At 37.6% G+C, this 20,724-nt stretch overlaps 1 protein-coding gene across 1 annotated transcript in view; it reads right to left on the reverse strand.

The window, feature by feature from the left end:
* LOC110341243 (selection and upkeep of intraepithelial T-cells protein 8) overlaps window positions 1-20,387 on the reverse strand; it is a 37,814-nt gene extending 17,427 nt beyond the window's left edge. The window contains exons 1-2 of the mRNA XM_040757432.1: window positions 20,167-20,387; window positions 4,347-4,427 (exon numbers count right to left, since the gene is read on the reverse strand). Of these exons, the coding sequence (XP_040613366.1) occupies window positions 4,347-4,425 (79 nt within the window). The 5' untranslated portion in view covers window positions 4,426-4,427; window positions 20,167-20,387. The remainder of the gene's footprint in view (window positions 1-4,346; window positions 4,428-20,166) is intronic.
* Window positions 20,388-20,724: the final 337 nt, after the last annotated feature.

Genomic DNA, 20,724 nt, shown 5'->3' on the forward strand with positions numbered 1-20,724 from the left:
CTCAATGGTTGGATATCACCGTTAACAACCCATTAGCCCATGAGTGTCATTGAGGAGAAATTTCAAAACCAAATCATGATGACTTAGAACTCCAACTAAGCTTTGGATTATTTACATGCATTTTATTTATAGTCATTTCAGCTTTTATCACAACACCAACTAGCTGCCACCAACCATTAGTTTATTGATGACCAGTTGTCCATGTTCATCAAGGAATTCTGTGTAGCTTATGAGAGCCAGGATGAACCAAAACAACTTTATTTTACAATTATTGGAGAGCTATGTTCTGATCATTGATTATTGCCTCTATCACATAAGCATAGACCAAGGGGTGATTAGTTATTTTTGAAGCTTCTCCTAAAGTGAAAATCTTACCCTTTTCTAACTGAAATTGTTTAAAGAAGTTTGGTTATTTTAATTTTTTAATTTTAATTTCTTTTGGTTTTTGAGGCAGGGTTTCTCTGTATTGTTTTGGAGGCTGTCATGTAACTTGCTCTGTAGACCAGGCTGGTCTCAAACTCACAGAGTTAATTTTATTTTTGAAAGAGGGCGTTCAAAAGCATCTGCATATAGGGGAAGAATTGGAAAGTATGCAAGTGCACAAGGAAACAAACAGATTCTGAAAGCAGCCAAGGAGAAGCCTTAAACTTACAAGTGGTCACTAGCACAGACTACAAGAAGCTAAATTCAAAAGCACTGGAGAAGGAAGAAATCACATTTTGCAGAGTCATCATATTGTTGGATTTAAATGTCTAGTTTTCAACAACAAAAATCCCAACACATGAAAAGAATCAGAGGAGCACAGCTAATACAAAGGAAAAAATAAATCAGAGTCTCCCTGACTCTCGACTAGACAGCGGATCTACTAGACAAAGACCTTAAAGTAAGAATCTTAGTATGCTCAAATAACTAAAGGATGTATAAGATAAAAAATCATATATAAGCAGGCTAGAAATATAAGTAAAGTGATTCAAAACCTGGGAAAGAAACTTAAAAGAAATATAGGAACTGAAGGCCACCTCAACTTCTTGCCACTCTTTTACCCATGGTCCAAAAGGACAATGAAACATGATATAATATTTTCCATTAATATTTTAATGCTAATGTAGAAACTTCTTTCTGAGATTCAGAAGCAAACACAAGATCCACTGACAAATGAACAGATAAGAAAAATATGATATATACATATAATGAAATATTGTTCAGAGTTAAATAAAAAGAATCCTGCCATATGCTACAACATGAGCACACTTAATGAAAATTAGTTTAAATGAAATAAGACAGATAGAAAAAGACAAAATCTGCATATTTTAAGTAGTCAAATCTGTAGAACAAGGAAGTCGAATAGTGATAAACTGAAGCTTTATGGGGGAGAAATGAGGATAACATATCTAATGTAAATAAAAACAATAGTGTAATGGTTCATAAAAGCAACTTATTAATCAAAGGCTACAAACACTCATTCCTTTTCATCTATCACTGCCATTTATTTCCTTGCATTGTAATTCATAATTGATGAATACATTGCTTTTACTGTTTTGAAAATCCTGTCCTTTATTAGATCAATTGGGATTATTTTACTATCAACTTTTCCTTCTCTAATATTTATGTAGTTTTCATTATCTGACTTTGCCGTTTTCCTTCTCTCCAATAAACCTTGAACATACATATTTCTCAAGACAGAGTTACTAAACACAATACAGATTCTTCCTCTTCCCTCCATGACTGCCAGCATTTTAAATTTTATCTTCAATTTTCATTATATTTTAAATACTACATGCAGGGGAACATTTTTTGTTTGCTTTGTCTCTCACCCTGTTTGGTATTCTCCAAGATTTGTGGATCTATGGGGAATTTAAGCCATGGTTTCACTGTATGTGCCTCTCTTTCTTTTGCCTTTTGCCTTTCTTTTTGCATTACCATCGTCTATATACTACACTTTTGAGAATTGTCTCTGAGTTCTTAGACTTTCTCAGCAAAAGTGTTAGTCTTTTTTCTCTTTATACATTTCTATGATTAATACTCAAGGTCAGATGTTCTTTTCCAAGTTTTGTCCATTCAGAGCCCATAAAAGAGGAATTCATTAGTTCTGCTAAGGTGTATTTTTGCCTATCAGATTTTTTTTGTTACTAGCTCAGAATTTCTAACTTTGCTTATATTATCCATTTGTTCTTACATATTATCCACTTTTGCCATTAGATCATTTGCAATATTAATTATGGTTATATTAAATTTATGGCCTCAACATTAGAGACTGTGTGACTTAACTTGCTCCATCCTTATGGACTCTGGTTTTGATTGTTAGTTAGTCCTGGAAGGTTTTGTTGGAAGTCAAATATGCTACAATTAATGTGCCCTGGTGGCATGTTTTAATGATGTGGCACTAAAATATGTGGGGAGAGAGAAGAAGCATTCTGGAGAATTATGATTTAGATTCAGCTTTTTAGCAAACCTGTGCATTTGGGTTGTGACCTTTCTTGAGGGCTTCTCAATGTCTTGTTTCTAATTTAATTTAAATTTAAAAATAAAAAGACAAAAAATTTAAGTCTAAGTACATGTTACTTTGTAAAAGAGGTTCTGCTTTTGTTTCCACAGAAGATAAAAAAGCTGTGGATTCCTTCTGGACTAAAATGGTTTGATCAAGCATGACCCCCTAAAGCAGTTACCCAGGTGACCCAACATCTAAAACAGCTGAGACCATGCAGCCTCACAGACCACACTACAGCCAGGAATATAGTCATGTGATGAGGAAGGACCTTCTGTATGCTGTGAATATATGTTTCTCATATTGGTTTAATAAAATGCTGATTGGCCAGCAGCCAGGAAGGAAATGTAGGTGGTGCTACCAGACTAGGAGAATGCTGGAAGGAAGAGAGGCAGGGAAGCAGTCACCAGAGAGTTGCTGTGTAGTCACAAGGAAGGCAGGGTGCCTGGGCATTCTCTGGTAAGCCATGACCACATGGAAATACTTAGATGAATAGAAATTGGTTCATAATTAAGAGAGAGATAGCTAATAAGAAGCCTGAGCCATCAGCCAAACAGTTTATAATATAAGCCTTTTGGGTGTTTATTTGGGGCTAAATGGTTGTGGGACCAGGTGGGATAGAAAATCTGTCTATAGTCACATTAGTTAGTTTTTCTAGTTATACAGAGATATATTGTAAATGGACATGCATTTTTCAAAACCTTACAAAGACATTCAGACTATAGTATTTAATATGGTTTGTTAACTTGGAGCTTTTAATGACTAGAAGACACATCTGATTCTAGCAACACCAATTAGGTCAGAGAAGATAATGAGCATTGCAGAAATTCATAATGGAGTTTTCCTTCAATGTGACAAGAATAGTCATTTGAACAGGAAACTGCTCTTGCCTGGACTGCTTAATAACACACTAGACAAGCAGGTTACAAAGAAAAGTGACTGCTGAATTTGCCGTGGGACAGGATGGTCCTTCAAGGTTCTTGCTTCATCAAAAAGTCAGCCATACGTTCTAGGCCTATAGGCTAAAGAGAGATGCCCCAACATTACCGAGAAACTTTAGGTGACTGTTCAGGCAGTGAGATGTCTCTGTCGCTTCTAAAATTTATATATTATGCCTCTGGGGTCTTTCACGGGGTTGAAGACAAATACAGTTACAGTTTTCTTAGATGTGATAAAAGATAAGTTACATATAAAACTTTAGACTCACAAAGATAAGATAGATGGTATAATATTTTCTTTAAATTTTGCCAAATGTTAATGAGCTAAATATTGTAATTATAATGCTTGCTTGATAACTGTTTTGCTATATATAATTTTACTATATTAAAGATAAAACCATCCTTTTTATTTAGACAAAAAAGAGATGATTGGTGATGTCCTTCTGCATGTTGTGAATGTTTCTCTTATTGGTTGATGAATAAAGTTGTTTTTACCAATGGACAGGCAGCATTTAGCCAGGCAGGAAATCTGAACAGGGATAGAGAAAGGTAAAAGGCAAAGAGGTAGATGCCATGCAGCTGCCAAAAAAACAAGAGAAACAGGTATCACTGGTAAGCCAAGACCGTGTGGAGATTCACATATTAGTAGGAATGGGTTAATGATTAAGAGAGGGCTAGCCAAAAAGAAGCCTGAACAACAGCTGAAACAGTTTATAGCTAACGTAAGCCTCTGGGTGTTTATTTGGGACTAAACAGCTTCTGCAGGTCCAGGAAGGACAGAAAATTTCACCCATAACTATTTTACTTGATATTGCCATGAAGTGATGTTGTTAACCTCCTTCAATATGCAACTGGACAATAGAAGTCTATCTTGCGTCCTTTTCATAATTGCAATGGATAAGAAAAAAAGCACACGTTCTTACCAGAAGTTGATGCTATCACTTGCAAGAAAATAAGGCATATGTGATACCCAGGAAAATAGGAGTATGTAAGCTTCATCATATCTGAAACGAAAAATGTAACAATGTAACAGTGAGATATGAAGTATAGATTGTCTAAATAAGCAAAATTAATTCAAAGTTTTAAAAAGAGACCTTAAGGTTCCACTAAATATAAATCTCCTTAGTGTTGGAAAAAGGAGTTTGTCCTCACAAGTGGTTCTGTTCAGAGGAGGACTTCCCAGTACCTTTATCTCTCTAGTTCACACTCTGTGGTTTCTTTAACCTTTTGTCCAAACTTTCTAAATAAGCAGTACTTCCAGCAGATGTATTTAGCAAACAATGGAAGAAAAACATTTAAAGCAAATTATTGTATATAGGGAACAAAATAGCCAGTATAAAGGCGTGAATGCCTAAATGTGAATGAAACATAAGAAAAATAATTTTAATTCGTGCAATTGAAAAAAATGTATTGAGATAAAACTATGAATGAGCTAATATCATTTCTTATCAATTGTATATATTATTTCTAATCGTAACAGTGCTGAAACCTGTTAATTTTTAATAATTTTAATGGTCACTTTTATACTATAAAATGTGAGAATGTTTTGTGAATATGTTATTGATAATTGAAAGTATAGACATAAGTTTTCAAAAGAAATACTTGAATAAATTGACTTTTCAAACTTATCAGAGGAAAACACATCAAGAGCAATTCCTTAAATTAAAATTTTGGGACAAGAATGGCCATATGAAGAAACATTAGTTAAAATTTACTAATCTTGCAAAGACACTGGAGGATGTAACTTACACTTTTAATAAGGATAATCACACAACTTGCAAGAAAATTATTATATATATATGTGTGTATTCATGCATACACACAGACAGACACACATACATATACACATTATGTATACATATATGTATATATCTTGAAGGATATAAAATCTTCAAGACAGCTGATATTAAAAGTCTGACTTACTTTCTTTCCATGAACTCAAAATGAGAATGCAATGCATGAAGAATCAACTTTTTTTCTATTACTGATGGGAAGATGTACCATTATTAAAGTTTCTCTTAAACTAAGTTCCCTACTCTAAAAATTACTGAAATGCAGATGAAGGAGCAACAGACACCTAGACATTATTTTCTCACTATGTTCCCTTTCCTCCCTTTTGGAATGGTCATGTATATTCTGTGCCATTGTGTGTTGGAATTATGTGATCTGCTGTTTCATTTGGGTTTTATAGGGGGTTACAATTAAGAAATTGCTACAAGTCTCAGATGAGAGTTTTTTAAATCATTTTTTATTTTAATTTTAAATAGCTTGTTTTACATGTCAATCCCAGTTCCCTCTCCCTCCCCTCCACCCACACTCCCCTTCCCCTCCACCCTCCCAACCTATTGCCAAATCCTTCCACATAGGGGATATCTAGAGTCTGTCATTTTACTCTGGGTAGGGTCCAGGCACTCCCCTAAGAGTCCAGGGTGAGAGAGCATCCCTCTTTGTGCTATAGGCACACAAAGACTGTTTTGTATACCAGGGATAGACACTGATCCACAGCTCAGGGCCCCATAGGTTGCCCAGGCCTTCTCTCTGACACTCATATTTGGGGGGTCCAGATCAGTCCCATGCTGGCCTCCCCACCATCGGTCTGGGGTCCAAGAGCTCTCCCCTGTTCAGATCAGCTGTCTCTGCTGGTTTTGCCAGCCCATTCTTTGCCAATTTGCTCATCACTCCTCTCTCTCTGTCACTGGGTTCCTTGGGTTCAGTTCAGTGATTAATTGTGTGTTTACCTCTGCTTCCATCAGTCACAGGATGAAGGCTCCCGGATGGTTATAGACATCAAGTTCATTATCAGGGATGGGCATTCGAGGTGGCCTCTCCACTATTGCTTAGCTTGCCAATTGGTGTTATCCCTTTAGATCACTCGAGGTCACTCTGGTGCCTGATCTGTATTCGATCCTATGATTCCCTCTTCCCCCTATTCTACCCCCACCCCCTCAACTTCCTGTTCCCCCATGACCAACTACAAAGGCACCTACATTTGTGAAAGAAACATTACTAAAGCTCAAAATGCACATAAAATCTCACACACTAATAGTAGGAGACTTCAACACTATGCTCTCACTGCTAGACAGGACCTCCAGACAGAAACTTAACAAAGAAACAAAAGAACTAATAGAAGTTATGACCCAACTGGGTTTAACCGACATCTATAAAACATTCCACCCAAATACAAAGCGATATACCTTCTTCTCGGCACCACATGGAACCTTCTCTAAAATTGACCACATAATAGGAAACATAGCAAATCTCCACAGATACAAAAAAATTGGAATAACCCCCTGCATCTTATCAGACCACCATGCATTAACATTAGAATTCAACAATAACACAAATCGCAGAAACCCTACAAACCCATGGAGATTGAACAATGCACAATTGCACCATCCCTGGGTAAAGGAACAAATAAAAAAAGAATTTAAAGACTTCCTCGATATCAATGAGAATGAAGACACAACATACACAAACTTATGGGACACTTTGAAAGCAGTGCTGAGAGGAAAGTTTATAGCACTAAGTGCCCACATGAAAAAACTGGAGAACAGTCATACTAGAGAATTAATAGCACAGCTGAACGTTCTAGAACAAAAAGAAGCAAACTCCTCCAGGAGGAGCAGACGCCAGGAAATAATCAAATTGAGGGCTGAAATCAATCAAGTAGAAACCAGAAAAACACTGAGAAGAATCAATGAAACAAAGAGTTGGTTCTTTGAGAAAATCAACAAAATAGATAAACCTCTGTCCAAACTAACCAAAAGACAGAGGGAGAGCATGCTAATTAACAAAATCAGGGATGAAAAAGGGGACATAACAACAGACTCTGAGGAAATCCAGAGAATCATCAGGGCATACTTTGAAATTCTGTACTCTACAAAATTTGAAAATTTAAAGGAAATGGACAATTTCCTGGATAGATATCACTTGCCAAAACTAAATCAAGAACAGATAAACAATCTAAACAGACCTATAACCCCTAATGAAATAGAAGCAGTCATCAAAAGCCTCCCAAACAAAAAAAGCCCAGGCCCAGATGGCTTCAGTGCAGAATTCTACCAGAAATTCAAAGAAGAGCTAATTCCAAAACTCCTCAAAGCATTCCACACAATAGAAGCAGGAGGCTCACTGCCAAACTCTTTCTACGAGGCTACAATTACCTTGATACCCAAGCCACACAAAGACACAACTAAGAAAGAGAACTATAGACCAATTTCCCTCATGAACATCGTTGCAAAAATACTCAATAAAATACTCACAAACCGGATTCAAGAACACATCAGAAAAATCATCCACCATGATCAAGTAGGCTTCATCCCAGGAATGCAGGAATGGTTCAACATTAGAAAATCTATCAATGTAATCCACCATATTAACAATCTGCGAAAGAAAAACCACATGATCATCTCACTAGATGCTGGAAAAGCCTTTGACAAAATCCAGCACCCCTTCATGATAAAGGTGCTAGAGCTCCTAGAGCTGATAAACATCTTCAGCAATGTGGCAGGATACAAGGTAAACTCAAAAAATTAGTGGCCCTATTATATACAGATGATGAACTGACTGAGAAAGAAATCAGAGAAACATCACCTTTTACAATAGCCAAAAACAGCATCAAATATCTGGGGATAATGTTAACCAAGGAAGTTAAAGACCTGTATATCAAGAACTTTGTGTCTTTAAAGAAAGAAATCTAAGAAGATACCAGAAAATAGAAAGATTTCCCATGGTCTTGGATTGGTAGGATCAACGTAATAAAAATGGCAATCTTGCCAAAAGCAGTCTACACATTCAATGCAATCCCTATCAAAATTCCATCACAATTCTTCAAGGACCTGGAAAGAACATTAATCAACTTTATATGGAAAAACAAAAGGCCCAGGATAGCCAAAACATCCCTATACAATAAAGGAACTTCAGGAGGCATCACCATACCTGACTTCAAGCTCTATTATAGAGCTATAGTCCTGAAAACAGCTTGGTATTGGCATAAAAATAGGCAGGTAGACCAATGGAACCGAGTCAAAAGCCCTAATTTTAACCCACACACCTATGAACACTTGATTTTTGACAAAGTAGCTAAAACTGTACAATGGAAAAAGAAAGCATCTTCAACAAATGGTGCTGGCATAACTGGGTACTGGTATGCAGAAGACTGCAGAGAGATCCATGTTTATCGCCTTGTACAAAACTTAAGTCCAAATGGATCAAAGATCTCAACATAAATGCAGCCACACTGAAACTTTTAGAAGAGAAAGTGGGAGATACTCTTCAACGAGTTGGTACAGGAGACCACTTCCTAAACATAACACCAGTGGCACAGGCACTGAGATCGACAATTAACAAATGGGACCTTCTGAAACTAAAAAGCTTCTGTAAGGCAAAGGACACAGTCAACAAGACAGAAAGGCAGTCCATAGAATGCGAAAAGACACTCACTGACCCCACATCTGACAGAGGGCTAATCTCCAAAATTTACAAAGAACTCAAGAAACAAGTCTCCAAAACACCAAAGGATCCAATCAAAAGGTGGGGTACAGAATTAAACAGAGAATTCTCAATAGAGGAGGCTAAAATGGCCAAGAGACACTTAAGAAAGTGTTCAACATCCTTAGCCATCAGGGAAATGCAAATCAAAACAACTCTGAGATACCATCTTACTCCTGTCAGAATGGCTAAAATCAAAAACACCAAAGACAATTTATGCTGGAGAGGATGTGGAGAGAGGGGAACACTCCTCCACTGCTGGTGGGAGTGCCAACTCGTACAGCCACTTTGGAAAGCAGTATGGAGATTCCTCAGGAAAATGGGAATCAATCTATCACAAGACCCAGCAATTCAACTCTTAGGCATATATACAAAGGAGGCAAATTCATACAACAAGGGCATCTGCTCCACTATGTTCATAGCAGCATTATTTGTAATAGCCAGAACCTGGAAGCAACCTAGATGCCCCTCAACTGAACAGTGGATAAAGAAAATGTGGTACATTTACATAATGGAGTATTACTCAGCAAAAAAAAAAAACAATGGAATCTTGAAATTCGCAGGTAAATGGATAGCACTGGAAGAAACCATCCTGAGTGAGGTAACCCAGTCAAAAAAGACAAACATGGTATGTACTCACTCATATATGGAATTTAAATATGGATCAGGAGAGTGCCAGTCTGCACTTCCACTGACAGAGAGTCCGAGAAACACGAAAGAACCTAAAAGATATACATGGTACCCAAGAGAAGAGAAATGAGGCAAGATCCTCTGAACAGATGGGGAACACGACGAGGGGTGGGGCGGAGGGGGACCTGGGAAATAGAGAGGGGGAGAAGTGGAGGAGAGAGTAGGACTTGGAGGAACAGGAAGGTCGACTGGGGGGGGTAGGATGGCGGAAGAGGGAATCACAGGTTAGAAGACAGATAAGGCACCATTGTGACCTCTAGTGATCTAAACGGATGACACCAATTGGCAAGCTATGCAATAGTGTAGAGACCACCTCGAATGCCTATTCCTGATAGTGAACTTGATGTCTATAACCATCCTGGAGCCTTCATCCAGTGACTGGTGGAAGCAGAGGCAAACACCCACAGTTAAATACTAAACAGAACCCAAGGAACCCAGCGACAGAGTGAGAGGAACAAAGAGCAAATTGGCAAAGAATGGGTTGGCAAAACCAGCAGAGACAGCTGATCTGAACATGGGAGAGCTCTTGGACCCCAGACCGACAGCTGGGAGGCCAGCATGGGCCCGATCCTAACCCCCTGAATGTGAGAGTCAATGTGGAGGCCTGGGCTACCTATGGGGTCCTGAGCAATGGATCAGTGTTTATCCCTCGATTACTAACAGACATCGTGTGTCCATAACACAAAGAAGGTTGCTCTCTCTGCCTGGATTCTTAGGGAAGTGCCTGGACCCTACCCTGAATGAAATGATAGACTCTAGATATCCCCTATGTGGAAGGATTTGGCAATAGGGTGGGAGGATGGGGGGATATTGAGGGGGTGCGGGAGGAGGGGAGGGAGAGGGAACGGGATTGACATGTAAAAGAAGCTATTTAAAATAAAAAAAGATTGTTACAGACTAGTTGGGCAATGGTGGAGCATGCCTTTAATCCCAGCACTCAGGAGGCAGAGGCATGCGAATCTCTGTGAGTTTGAAACCAGCCTGGTTTACAAGAGCTAGTTCCAGAAAAGCCTCCAAAGCCACAAAGAATCATTGCCTCAAACTCCCGCTCCCCAAAAAAAGAATGTTGCACATACTGTGGATTTTTGAAAATGGACTGACTGGATTTTTGCATTATGATATGGCTAATAGCCTATGGAAGTCAGGAAGTGGTATGTGGTGGTTTTAATAATGATGACCACCATCAGCTCGTAGGTTAAAACACTTGATCACAAGGGAGTAGCACTACTTGAAGAATTAGGAGGTGTGGCATTTTTGGAAGAAATATGTCTCTGGGTGTGGGCTTTGAGGTTTCAAAAAGCCCATTTCAAGTTCAATGGCTCTCTCACTTCTTGCTGCCTGAATATCCAGATGTAGAACTCTCAGCTCCTTCTCCAGCACCATGTCTGCCTGAATGCTGTCATTCTCTCTGGCATGATGACAGTGAACTAAGGCTATTCAACTGTAAGCAAGCCCCAACTAAATGCTTTCATTTATAAGAGTTGCAATGGACATGGTGCCTTCACAGCAATGGAACACTGACTAAGACAGTTTATAGCAACACTGGTCTACATCTTATTATAGAGAATTTTGGAAGATTCTCTCAGTCTTACCTTTATACAATGGACTATTATTCAGCAGTTAAGAAAAACAAAATTGAAAATTTCAAATAAACGAATGGTGCTAGAAGTAACAATCTTTCATGAAGTAACCTAGATCCAGAAAGACAAATATTATCTTTTATCTTATATGTGGATGCAAGATTTTAAGCTTTAAATAAGTGTGTTTCAAAGAGAAATAAAACAGTGTTATAAATGGATAAATGTGACAGTGGGGGTGTTAAATGGGAAGTAGTTTGGGAGAGTAGAGTAAAGAAGGGAATAGGAGAAGGGAAACTAACACCAAAGGCCTTTAGACATGCCATGGTAGCCTACTACTGTAGAAGCTTCCTAAAATATATACATATATTAAAATAATGTAAAAGGGGAGACAATTTCCCAATCAGACATCTTATGCTATCAAATAAAACTCACAATGCTAGGAACGGGTTGTTGGTCAAAGGTATCCCATAGACTATATCCCTAAACATCAGAGGCTATTACCAAGCCTATGGATTACCTATTGCTGAAGGTTCTATTACTGAAGACAACACTTAACTTATGAAAGCAAACATGAAGAAATTAAGCTGGTGCTGAACTAGAATCTTCACTCCTACTGATTAGCATTTGTGGTTCTAGAAGTTACTGCAAGATAATAATAGTAATCTTCAATATCACTTAACTGCATGCTCTGTGACCTACAACAGTGGCTCACTTGTAAGCTACTAATACAATAGTGGCACATACATTATGGGAATAACCAATCACTATTTGATTGGATCTTAGTCCAGTGGAACACATACCTGACACTGCCAAAGTATCAAGAGTCCAATACTCCAATACTTTACATATCATGGGTCTAGTAGAAAACCCAATATCATTCTGCTACATGAACACAGCAATAAAATGACTTCTAGTGATATACTGCTATACCCAAAAGTCAATACACTGCTCAACTCTCATCATAGAAGCTTCTCATAGAAGCAAATTGTAATTGACAAGGAGACACACAGCTAGACAATGTTGAGAAAGTGAAGTAATTTGGAGAAATCATTCCTATGTCTTTATCGTACCCATAACCTCAAGGCTCAGGGATCTGTATGGAAGAGGAAGGACAGAAAGAATCAAAGGAAAGGGATGAATTCAAAGAAAGAGTGTCTTCTACACAAAAACAGCTAATACACCAAACATGAACTCACAGAGACAGTTAGAGCACACACAAGACTTGCAAAAAATTAAACCAGATAAAGCCCCAACATTAAAAAAGGGAAGTAGATCCAAAGCATGACCCATAACCAAGAAGGTATTTGCAATCCATTTCTCCAACAAAGTCACACTGAATATATCTAAACTCCAGGACAGACTCCATGCCCAGGAACACTCCATGTTTTTTGTGTGCATGTTGTTTTGTTTTGGTAGGTAGTTAGGAGTATGACAAGAGACTTGGAGGAGGTGCATGGGGGGAAAGTAAGGAATATGATCAAAATATGCTGGTTGACAAAAATTTTAAATTGTAATTTAAAAACAATATGCATATGTACATATAGCCACATAAAAGAAAGTGGCTTACTGTTCCCAAGAGGAAGACATTGTAGTGTTCCACATAAACTGACTTTTCTCAGAATCCATGCTAAGGAATAAGACAAATGATGTTTTAATGCTTCAAAGAAGTGCACAAGGGCCTAAGTCCTCCTGCAGCCCAACTCCATCTTTGGAACTTGCTGCTGCCAACGTCAGCCATGCTTCCTACCAGGACACTACAGACAATGAGAATTACTTAGATGAACCCCAGGACACGGAACTTAAAGAACAATTATAACTTCATCGGAAATTGGGGCTAGAAATAAAGAGCATTTGTTGCTCTTGCTGAAGATCCAAGTTCAGTTCCCAGAACTCACATGGTAGGTAACAATCATCTGTCACTTTATTTACAAAGGGTTTAATTCACTCTTCAGGCTCCTAAGAACACTACATGTATGTGGTAAACATATACATACAGGTCATCGATGAATACATATAAAATAAAACTAAATCATTTTAAGATTATTAAGAGCAGCTAAGGAAAAAGGCCAAGTAACATATAAAGGCAAACCTATCAGAATTACACCTGACTTCTCTATGGAAACTCTGAAAGGTCCTGGATAGATATTCTACCAACAATAAGAGACCATGGATGCCAGCCCAGACTACTATACCCGGCAAAGGTTTCAATCACAATAGATGGAGAAAACAAGATATTCCATGACAAAACTAGATTCAATCAATACGAATCCACTAACCCAGCCCTACAGATAGTTTTGGAAGGAAAAATCCAACCCAAGGAAGTTAGCTACAACCAGAAAAACATAGGCATTAGAGAATCCCTCTCTACCAACAGCCAAAAGAACAAGGGGTGAAATTCCACACATAATTCCACCAAAAACAACCATTCCAAATCAAAGAAGAATGAGCAATCAATGGTCATTAATATCCCTCAGCATTAATGGCCTTAACTCACCCATAAAAAGACACAGGCTAGTAAAATGGATTCGAAGACAGAACCCATCCTTCTGCTGCATACAAGAAACACACCTCACCCTCAAAGACAGATATTACCTGAGAGTTAAAGGTTGGGAAAAATTTTTCCAATCAAATGGACCCAAGAAACAAGCAGGGGTAGCAACAATCCTAATATCCAATAAATTAGACTTTAAAATGAAATCAATCAAAAGAGATGAAGGAGGTCATTACATACTCATCAAAGGCTAAATCCACCAAGATGAAGTGTTTATCCTGAACATCTATGCCCCAAATGCAAAGGCATCCACATTCGCAAAAGAAACATTACTAAAACTTAAATCACATATAAATCCCCACACACTTATAGTGGGAGATTTCAACACACCACTCTCACCACTAGACAGGAATACCAGACAGAAACTCAACAAAGAAGCAAAGGGTCTAATAGAAGTAATGACCCAACTGGGATTAACAGACATCTATAGAACTTTTCATCCACATAAAAAAGAATATACCTTCTTCTCACCACCGCATGGAACCTTCTCAAAAATCGACCACTTACTTGGCAACATATCAAACCTCAGCAACTTCAAAAAATTGGAATAACTCCATGCATCTTATCAGACCACCATGCTTTAAAATTAGAATTCAACAACAACACAAATTGAAGAAAACCTACAAACTCATGGAAATTGAATAATGCACAACTGCACCATTCCTGGGCCAAAGAAGAAATAAACAAGGAAATTAAAGACTTCCTAGAATTCAATGAGAATGAAGACACAACATACCCAAACCTATGGAACACTTTGAAAGCACTGCTACGGGGGGAAGTTCATAGCACTAAGTGCCCACATGAAGAAACTGGAGAATAGTTATACTAGAGAATTAACAGCACAGATGAAAGGAGGAGTAGACGCCAGGAAATAATCAAATTGAGGGCTGAAATCAATAAAGTAGAAACTAGGAAAACAATAAAAAGAATCAATGCAAAGAAGAGTTGATTCTTTGAGAAAATAAACAAGATAGAAAAACCTTTGTCCAAACTTACCAAACAGCAGAGTGTGATCATGCAAAATAACAAAATCAGAAATGAAAAGGAGGACATAACAACGGACTCTGAGGAAATTCAGAGAATCATCAGGTCATACTTTGAAAACCTGTACTCCACAAAATTCGAAAATTTAAAGGAAATGGACAACTTCCTGGATAGCTATCACTTGCCAAAATTAAATCAAGAACAGATAAGCAATTTAAATAGACCTATAATCCCTATGAAAATAGAAGCAGTCATCAAAAGTCGCCCAACCAAAAAAATCCCCAGTACAGATGACCTCAGTGCAGAATTTTAAAGAATGTTTTAAATCTATACAATTCTGTTTCAAAATATTTCAATAAAAATAATGTTTTAAAATGTTTGTTTAGAATAGAACTCAAGGGAGTTGATAATAGAAAATCAAAACAGTAGGCTTTTTTAAAGAGCAATAGAACTGGCAAACTTATATTCATGCCAAGTAAAAAAGAGATGACACAAACTAGATCTATCATAAATAAAAGATCTAATCACATTCTAAGCTTAGAAAATTAAGTAGATAGTAAGAAAGAACTACAAAACTCAAGAACATAGGATAGAATAAGACTTTCATGAGTTAAATAGTATGTTTTCACAAGCAAGAGAGTTGTCTTGAATGTCCTATACTTATTATGGAAAATAGTAGGTCACCTAAGAAGAATTATTCATGCCCAGACCATTATCTTAATGAGTTCAATAAAGCATTTTAAAATCAAACTTGCCGGGTAGTGGTGGCACACTCCTTTAATCCCAGCACTCGGGAGACAGAGGCAGGCGGATCTCTGTGAATTTGAGAACAGCCTGGTCTACAAGAGCTAGTTCCAGGACAGCCTACAAAGCCACAGAGAAACCCTGTCTCGAAAAATAAAAAAAATCAAACTTAATTCTACAGAGTCTATTAGGCAAAATGAAGTGTAGATAAACTTCACAATTCAGTTCATGAGCTATAGTTGACCATTAACTGTATTAAAAGAAAATAAACACTGTAGAGTAATATATCCCACAGAGAAGTGTAATACCTAGAAACTAAATATTAACAAATCAAGTCAAGCAATATCTTAAAATGATACTGTATATTATGAATAGAGAAGTCATCAAGCTGGTTTAACATTTGAAAGTCAATGAGTATGATTCAAACTGCTATGAAATAGATTACCAGCTAAACAGAGATAACATTCAATGAATTCAGTGCTCATTCATGGTGAAATCTCTCTGTAAATTATAAACAGAAAATAAAATGATTAACTTCATAAAGGCAATAGGCAAAGCCATACTAAGTCATAGTGTATAGACAGAAATTGGAGATGTGTTACCCATGTGCAAAACATCATGTTAACTTCTGCAATGCAATATTGCATTAAAGCATTAGCCAGTATTAAAAAACACAGAAACTCGTGTAACTTGGTCTTCTTTGGAGACCTCCTAACAGTGGAAGTAGGGGATGTCTCTGACTCTTGCCTACATTTAGTACCCTTTCCTACTAATGGGTCGCCTCTTCCAGCCCTATTAGGAGAGGAGGTGCCTATTCTCACTGAAACTTGATATGCAATGGCTGGTTGATAACCATGGGAGGCCTGCCCAGTTCTGAAGAGAAACTGAGGAGGAGGTATAGGTGGGTGTGAAGTTGGGAGGAAAGACTGGGTGGAGAGAAGGGCAGGGAAAGCAGTTGGCATGTAAAAACAAACAAATAAATACAAAAAGAAGATAAAATTGAAAAGAAGACACTGAGAATGGAGGCTGTCTGAATTGACATACTATGTGACTGTCAGTATGAATGGTGCTGTGACATGGATCTCTCCTCCCACTTCCAGGTTGGTGCTTAATTGCCATGGTGCAGTATTAGGAAGTGAGATTGTAAACAGCCTAAACAGGCGATTAGAGCATTGAGACTCTGTTCTTACACCTGAACTAATGCCATTATTATGAGAGTGGGTTTATGATCAGGGTGAAATCTTTATAATAGGACAAACCCATACCCGTGTTGCTTTTCTGTCTCTTACCATTTAACCTGTCATGGATAGTGTTGTAATTTAAGAAAAACAGTGAACAAGAGAGAGACACCATGCAACAGGGTTCAAGCAGAGGGGGTTTTATTAGGGAAAGGGATCATAAAGGGGAAGAAAGGGAAGGAGTGAGAGCAGCCTCCAGAGACAGGAGCAGTGGGAGAGAGGAAAGAGGAGACAGGGGGGAGAAAGAGGAGAGAGAGGGAGATAGTGCACATGAGAGAACAGACAGACAGAGAGAGGGAGAGAAAGAAAGAGAAAAGAATGGGAAGTGGGCAAGGCCTGTTTAAAAGGGAACATAGTGAATATGCACAGGTGGTGCTTTTAGTGACTGCAGTTGAGAGCATATCCTGTTAGAATCCCAAGAACAAGCCAGTACAGATGCCTGAATACTAATAGATGACATCACAAAAAATTTCTACAGATAATAGTATTTTCATTTTGCACTTTTCATCTTCCAGAAATTTCTTTTCCTCATCCATTACCAAGTTTATGGTACTCTATTAAAGCACCATAAAGTTGCCTAAGACATGCACCAAGATTTTCGTACATAACATGAAGTTGTATGCAATGTATATAGGATGGTGAAGAAACACTTTTTAAAAAGCCAGTTATTATCAAAACAACTCTAAATATGAATTACAGAGATTGTGCTATCAATCTCAAGATTCACACAAAGCTTCAATGATTAAAATATTATGGAACCGGCAAAAGGGTAATGGACCTCCATAGGAAACAGAATAATACAGAAGTAGAGGCACATTAGCCTAAGAAATATATAGCACTAAAATTTTCAAGCAAAAATTTATCTATTGAAAATATGGTGCATAAGTAATTAGGAATTCATATGCAAAACTATAATAATGCAAAGTTTTTAGCATTAATAACTCAATTATATAAATTTGAATTTATATAATTCAAAAAGAAAATTTGTCATTTCATCCAGGGCAGGACCTAGGCCCTTCCCCAGGCTGAGAGGGCATACCTCTATTTGGATTGGGCTCCCAATGTTCATTCATACACCGTGGTAAACACTGATCTGCTACCCAAGGCCCCAGTGATTTCTGAGGCCTCCTCACTGACACTATATTCAGAAAGTCTGGATCAGTCCCTTGCTGGCCTCTCAGTCATCAGTCTGGGGTTCAAGAGCTCCCCCTTGTCCAGTCAGCTGTCTTTGTAGCCTTCACCAGCATGGTCTTGACCCCTTTGCTCACCACTACCCAACTCTATTACTGGGTATCTGTCTCTGCTTCCATCAGTCACTGGATGACGGTTCTAGGATGGCATATAAGATAGTCATCAACCTTATCATCAAAGGGGGCTATTAATGTAGTCTCTCCCTCATTGCTTAGTTTGCCAGTTGGTGTTATCCTTGTAGATCTCTGGAGATTTCACTAGTGGCAGTTCTCTACTTAAGCCTATAATGACTCCATTTATTATGGTATCTCTCATCCTGCTCTCCTCTGTTCTTACCTTGACTCAACCTTCCTGCTCCCCGACAGACTCTGGAGATCCCCCAAGGAGGACCTTACCCTCCCTGGGAAATGATGTGGGGACTGGGGGGTGCTGGGGGGGCTAGTGGAGGGACAAGGGAGGAGGGGTGGGAGAGGCATCTGGGATTGACACGTGAAGCATTCATGTTTCTAATTTAAGTAAAAATAAAAACATATATTGAGAAAAAATATAAAATAAAAATAAAGAAATAAAAAGAATTAATGTGAAATGAAAAAAAGAAAATTTGTACAAGTTGTGGCAAGGCAAAAGATTTTTGGTATGACAGAGAACAATGCAGACATTTTTGAAAAATGATCAATTGTAATTTAGAAAATTTTAAGCATTTTCATCTGCAAAAGAGGGACCAGAACCAATACAAAGATAAAATACAGGCCATAGAAAATGTGTGCATTGTATTTCTTGGAAAATCAGGATAGAGCCTGGATTAGCTTTCCTGGGATGTATAAGACATTTCAGGAATCAGCTGGATCTCATGGGTTTTCTTCTCTTCTAGATGCTTTCCTACATGAGCCTGTTGTGTGAAGCCTACTTGGTCTTCATGTAGCCATTGTAAAAATACTTAAAGATACATGTATGTCTTCTATGTATTTGACAAGTAACATGATAGATTTTCTCTAACACTGTTCCAACATATGATTTACACAAGTGATGAAAGTATTAGAACAATTGTCATACTACCTGAAAAATCAGATTACAGTCATCAAAGAGACATGATAATAAAGTTAATCATTTAATGACTAGTATGATTCTGGTATCTCCCTCCAATACCACCTACTCTTTCAGAACAATTAACTCAATGATAGAGTTTATTAAATATACTATTTTAAAAAACTATAAGAGAAATGAAAGTAGAAGAATACTTGTACATAGTAATAATAATATATTAAAAACAACTGGAAATAATTCAAAATATGACTGACAGTAGAATGATCAAACAAGTTATAGTTAACCTAACAATACATGCATCAATAAAAAAGTAATGAGCCATTTTATAAATGTCAGATATTGATATCTAGAGGATGTGGGTGAATTAAAGGAATCAGACAAAAATGGTTTACATGTTATGGTCACAAATATATGTTTCTAAAAAAGCAAATAATTTTGAAAGTAAACAAGTAAGTCTCTAGAGACAGAGAAAGGGAGAAGAAGGAATGGCCCCCAAAACAAACAGAGTTTTGGGAGTCACAGATAGATACTTGTTATACGGAATGAAGTGACAATTTCATGACTACATATATTTAAAACTTTAAAAATTATTTTCCTTAAAAAGCAGGCAGAATTTATTGCATGTCAACAATACCTCATCAAACCTCTTCATAAAAATACTTTAATATAAACATAAAATATTGGTTGTGATCTGTTAGTGGCCATTTAGTTGTATAACTTGAATCTCAGAAGCAGAATTGTAGAAACTTGGATAACTGTCAAGTCTATAACAGTGACAATTCAGTGTTTTCTCTAGTTTCTGGTGGCAATTTATAACTGTTGGGAGCCCTTTCATGGGGTGACACTACACCGTCTAGTGTAGGGCAGCACCATCTGTACTTGATGTTTTGTTTTTAGGAGAACACAAAGTCGGATAGTGAAAGAAAGTGAGTTGCATCCTGGAGCAGTTGGGAGAAGTGAGTAAATATGATATTGTGTATAATTCTCAGAGAGCTAGTTTATGAAAAGGAGGAAGTAAACTGTGGGCATGGTATTGTTCCTGAATCTCAGGGTGCAAGGGACCATGTCAGGATAATGAAATATGAAAGCAAATCCTCTCTTTTGAAGGACTAAACTGCCTATCAGATTTCTAAGTCCCAACATATAATCAAGTTGTGAAACTCTAAATCTGAACTTACAGAGGCAGAAAATACCCTTGTCTCCAACCATTGTCCATACCCAGATCACTTACTTGAGCTCCAGAATCTACAGAGAATTTCTTTTCTGGCCCTTCAAATATCCTCAGTGCCTTCAGGTTTTTCAGGAAAGTTTCTTCACCATTAGTTACTAAAACCTCCTCTAGATTAGAGTTGGTATTCTCTCAGAGCGTCAACAAGTATCCTTCAGGATGGCATTTTCTCTTGCCAGTATCAATCAGTATCCCTTCAGAGAAAACAGGAAGATTGCTATTTTGTCCACTCTCACTAGCAGCATACTCTGTGCCACTCAGGAACTCTCTGCTGTTTTCAGTAGGCCTGCTCCAACATGACTGGCTTGGCTCATGATAGTACTCGAGACAAAGCATGTTTCTTCATATAGTTTCACCAGAAAGTTCCTTAAAAATCATGGTAATTCTGGAAATACAAAGGGGATTTCTTGCTTGTAGCAACAGTATTGTATTCTGGAAATTACCTTTATAAATGGCATTTACTTTTTTTACATTACTTCTTTGAATATTTTTAAACATCTAGATATCAGTTATGTTTTTCCCTGAAATCTCCACTAAATTTAGTCGTGTGGTGGACTAAGT

The sequence above is a fragment of the Mesocricetus auratus genome, unplaced genomic scaffold, assembly GCF_017639785.1.
Source record: "Mesocricetus auratus isolate SY011 unplaced genomic scaffold, BCM_Maur_2.0 Super-Scaffold_100014, whole genome shotgun sequence".
Lineage (NCBI taxonomy): Eukaryota > Metazoa > Chordata > Mammalia > Rodentia > Cricetidae > Mesocricetus > Mesocricetus auratus.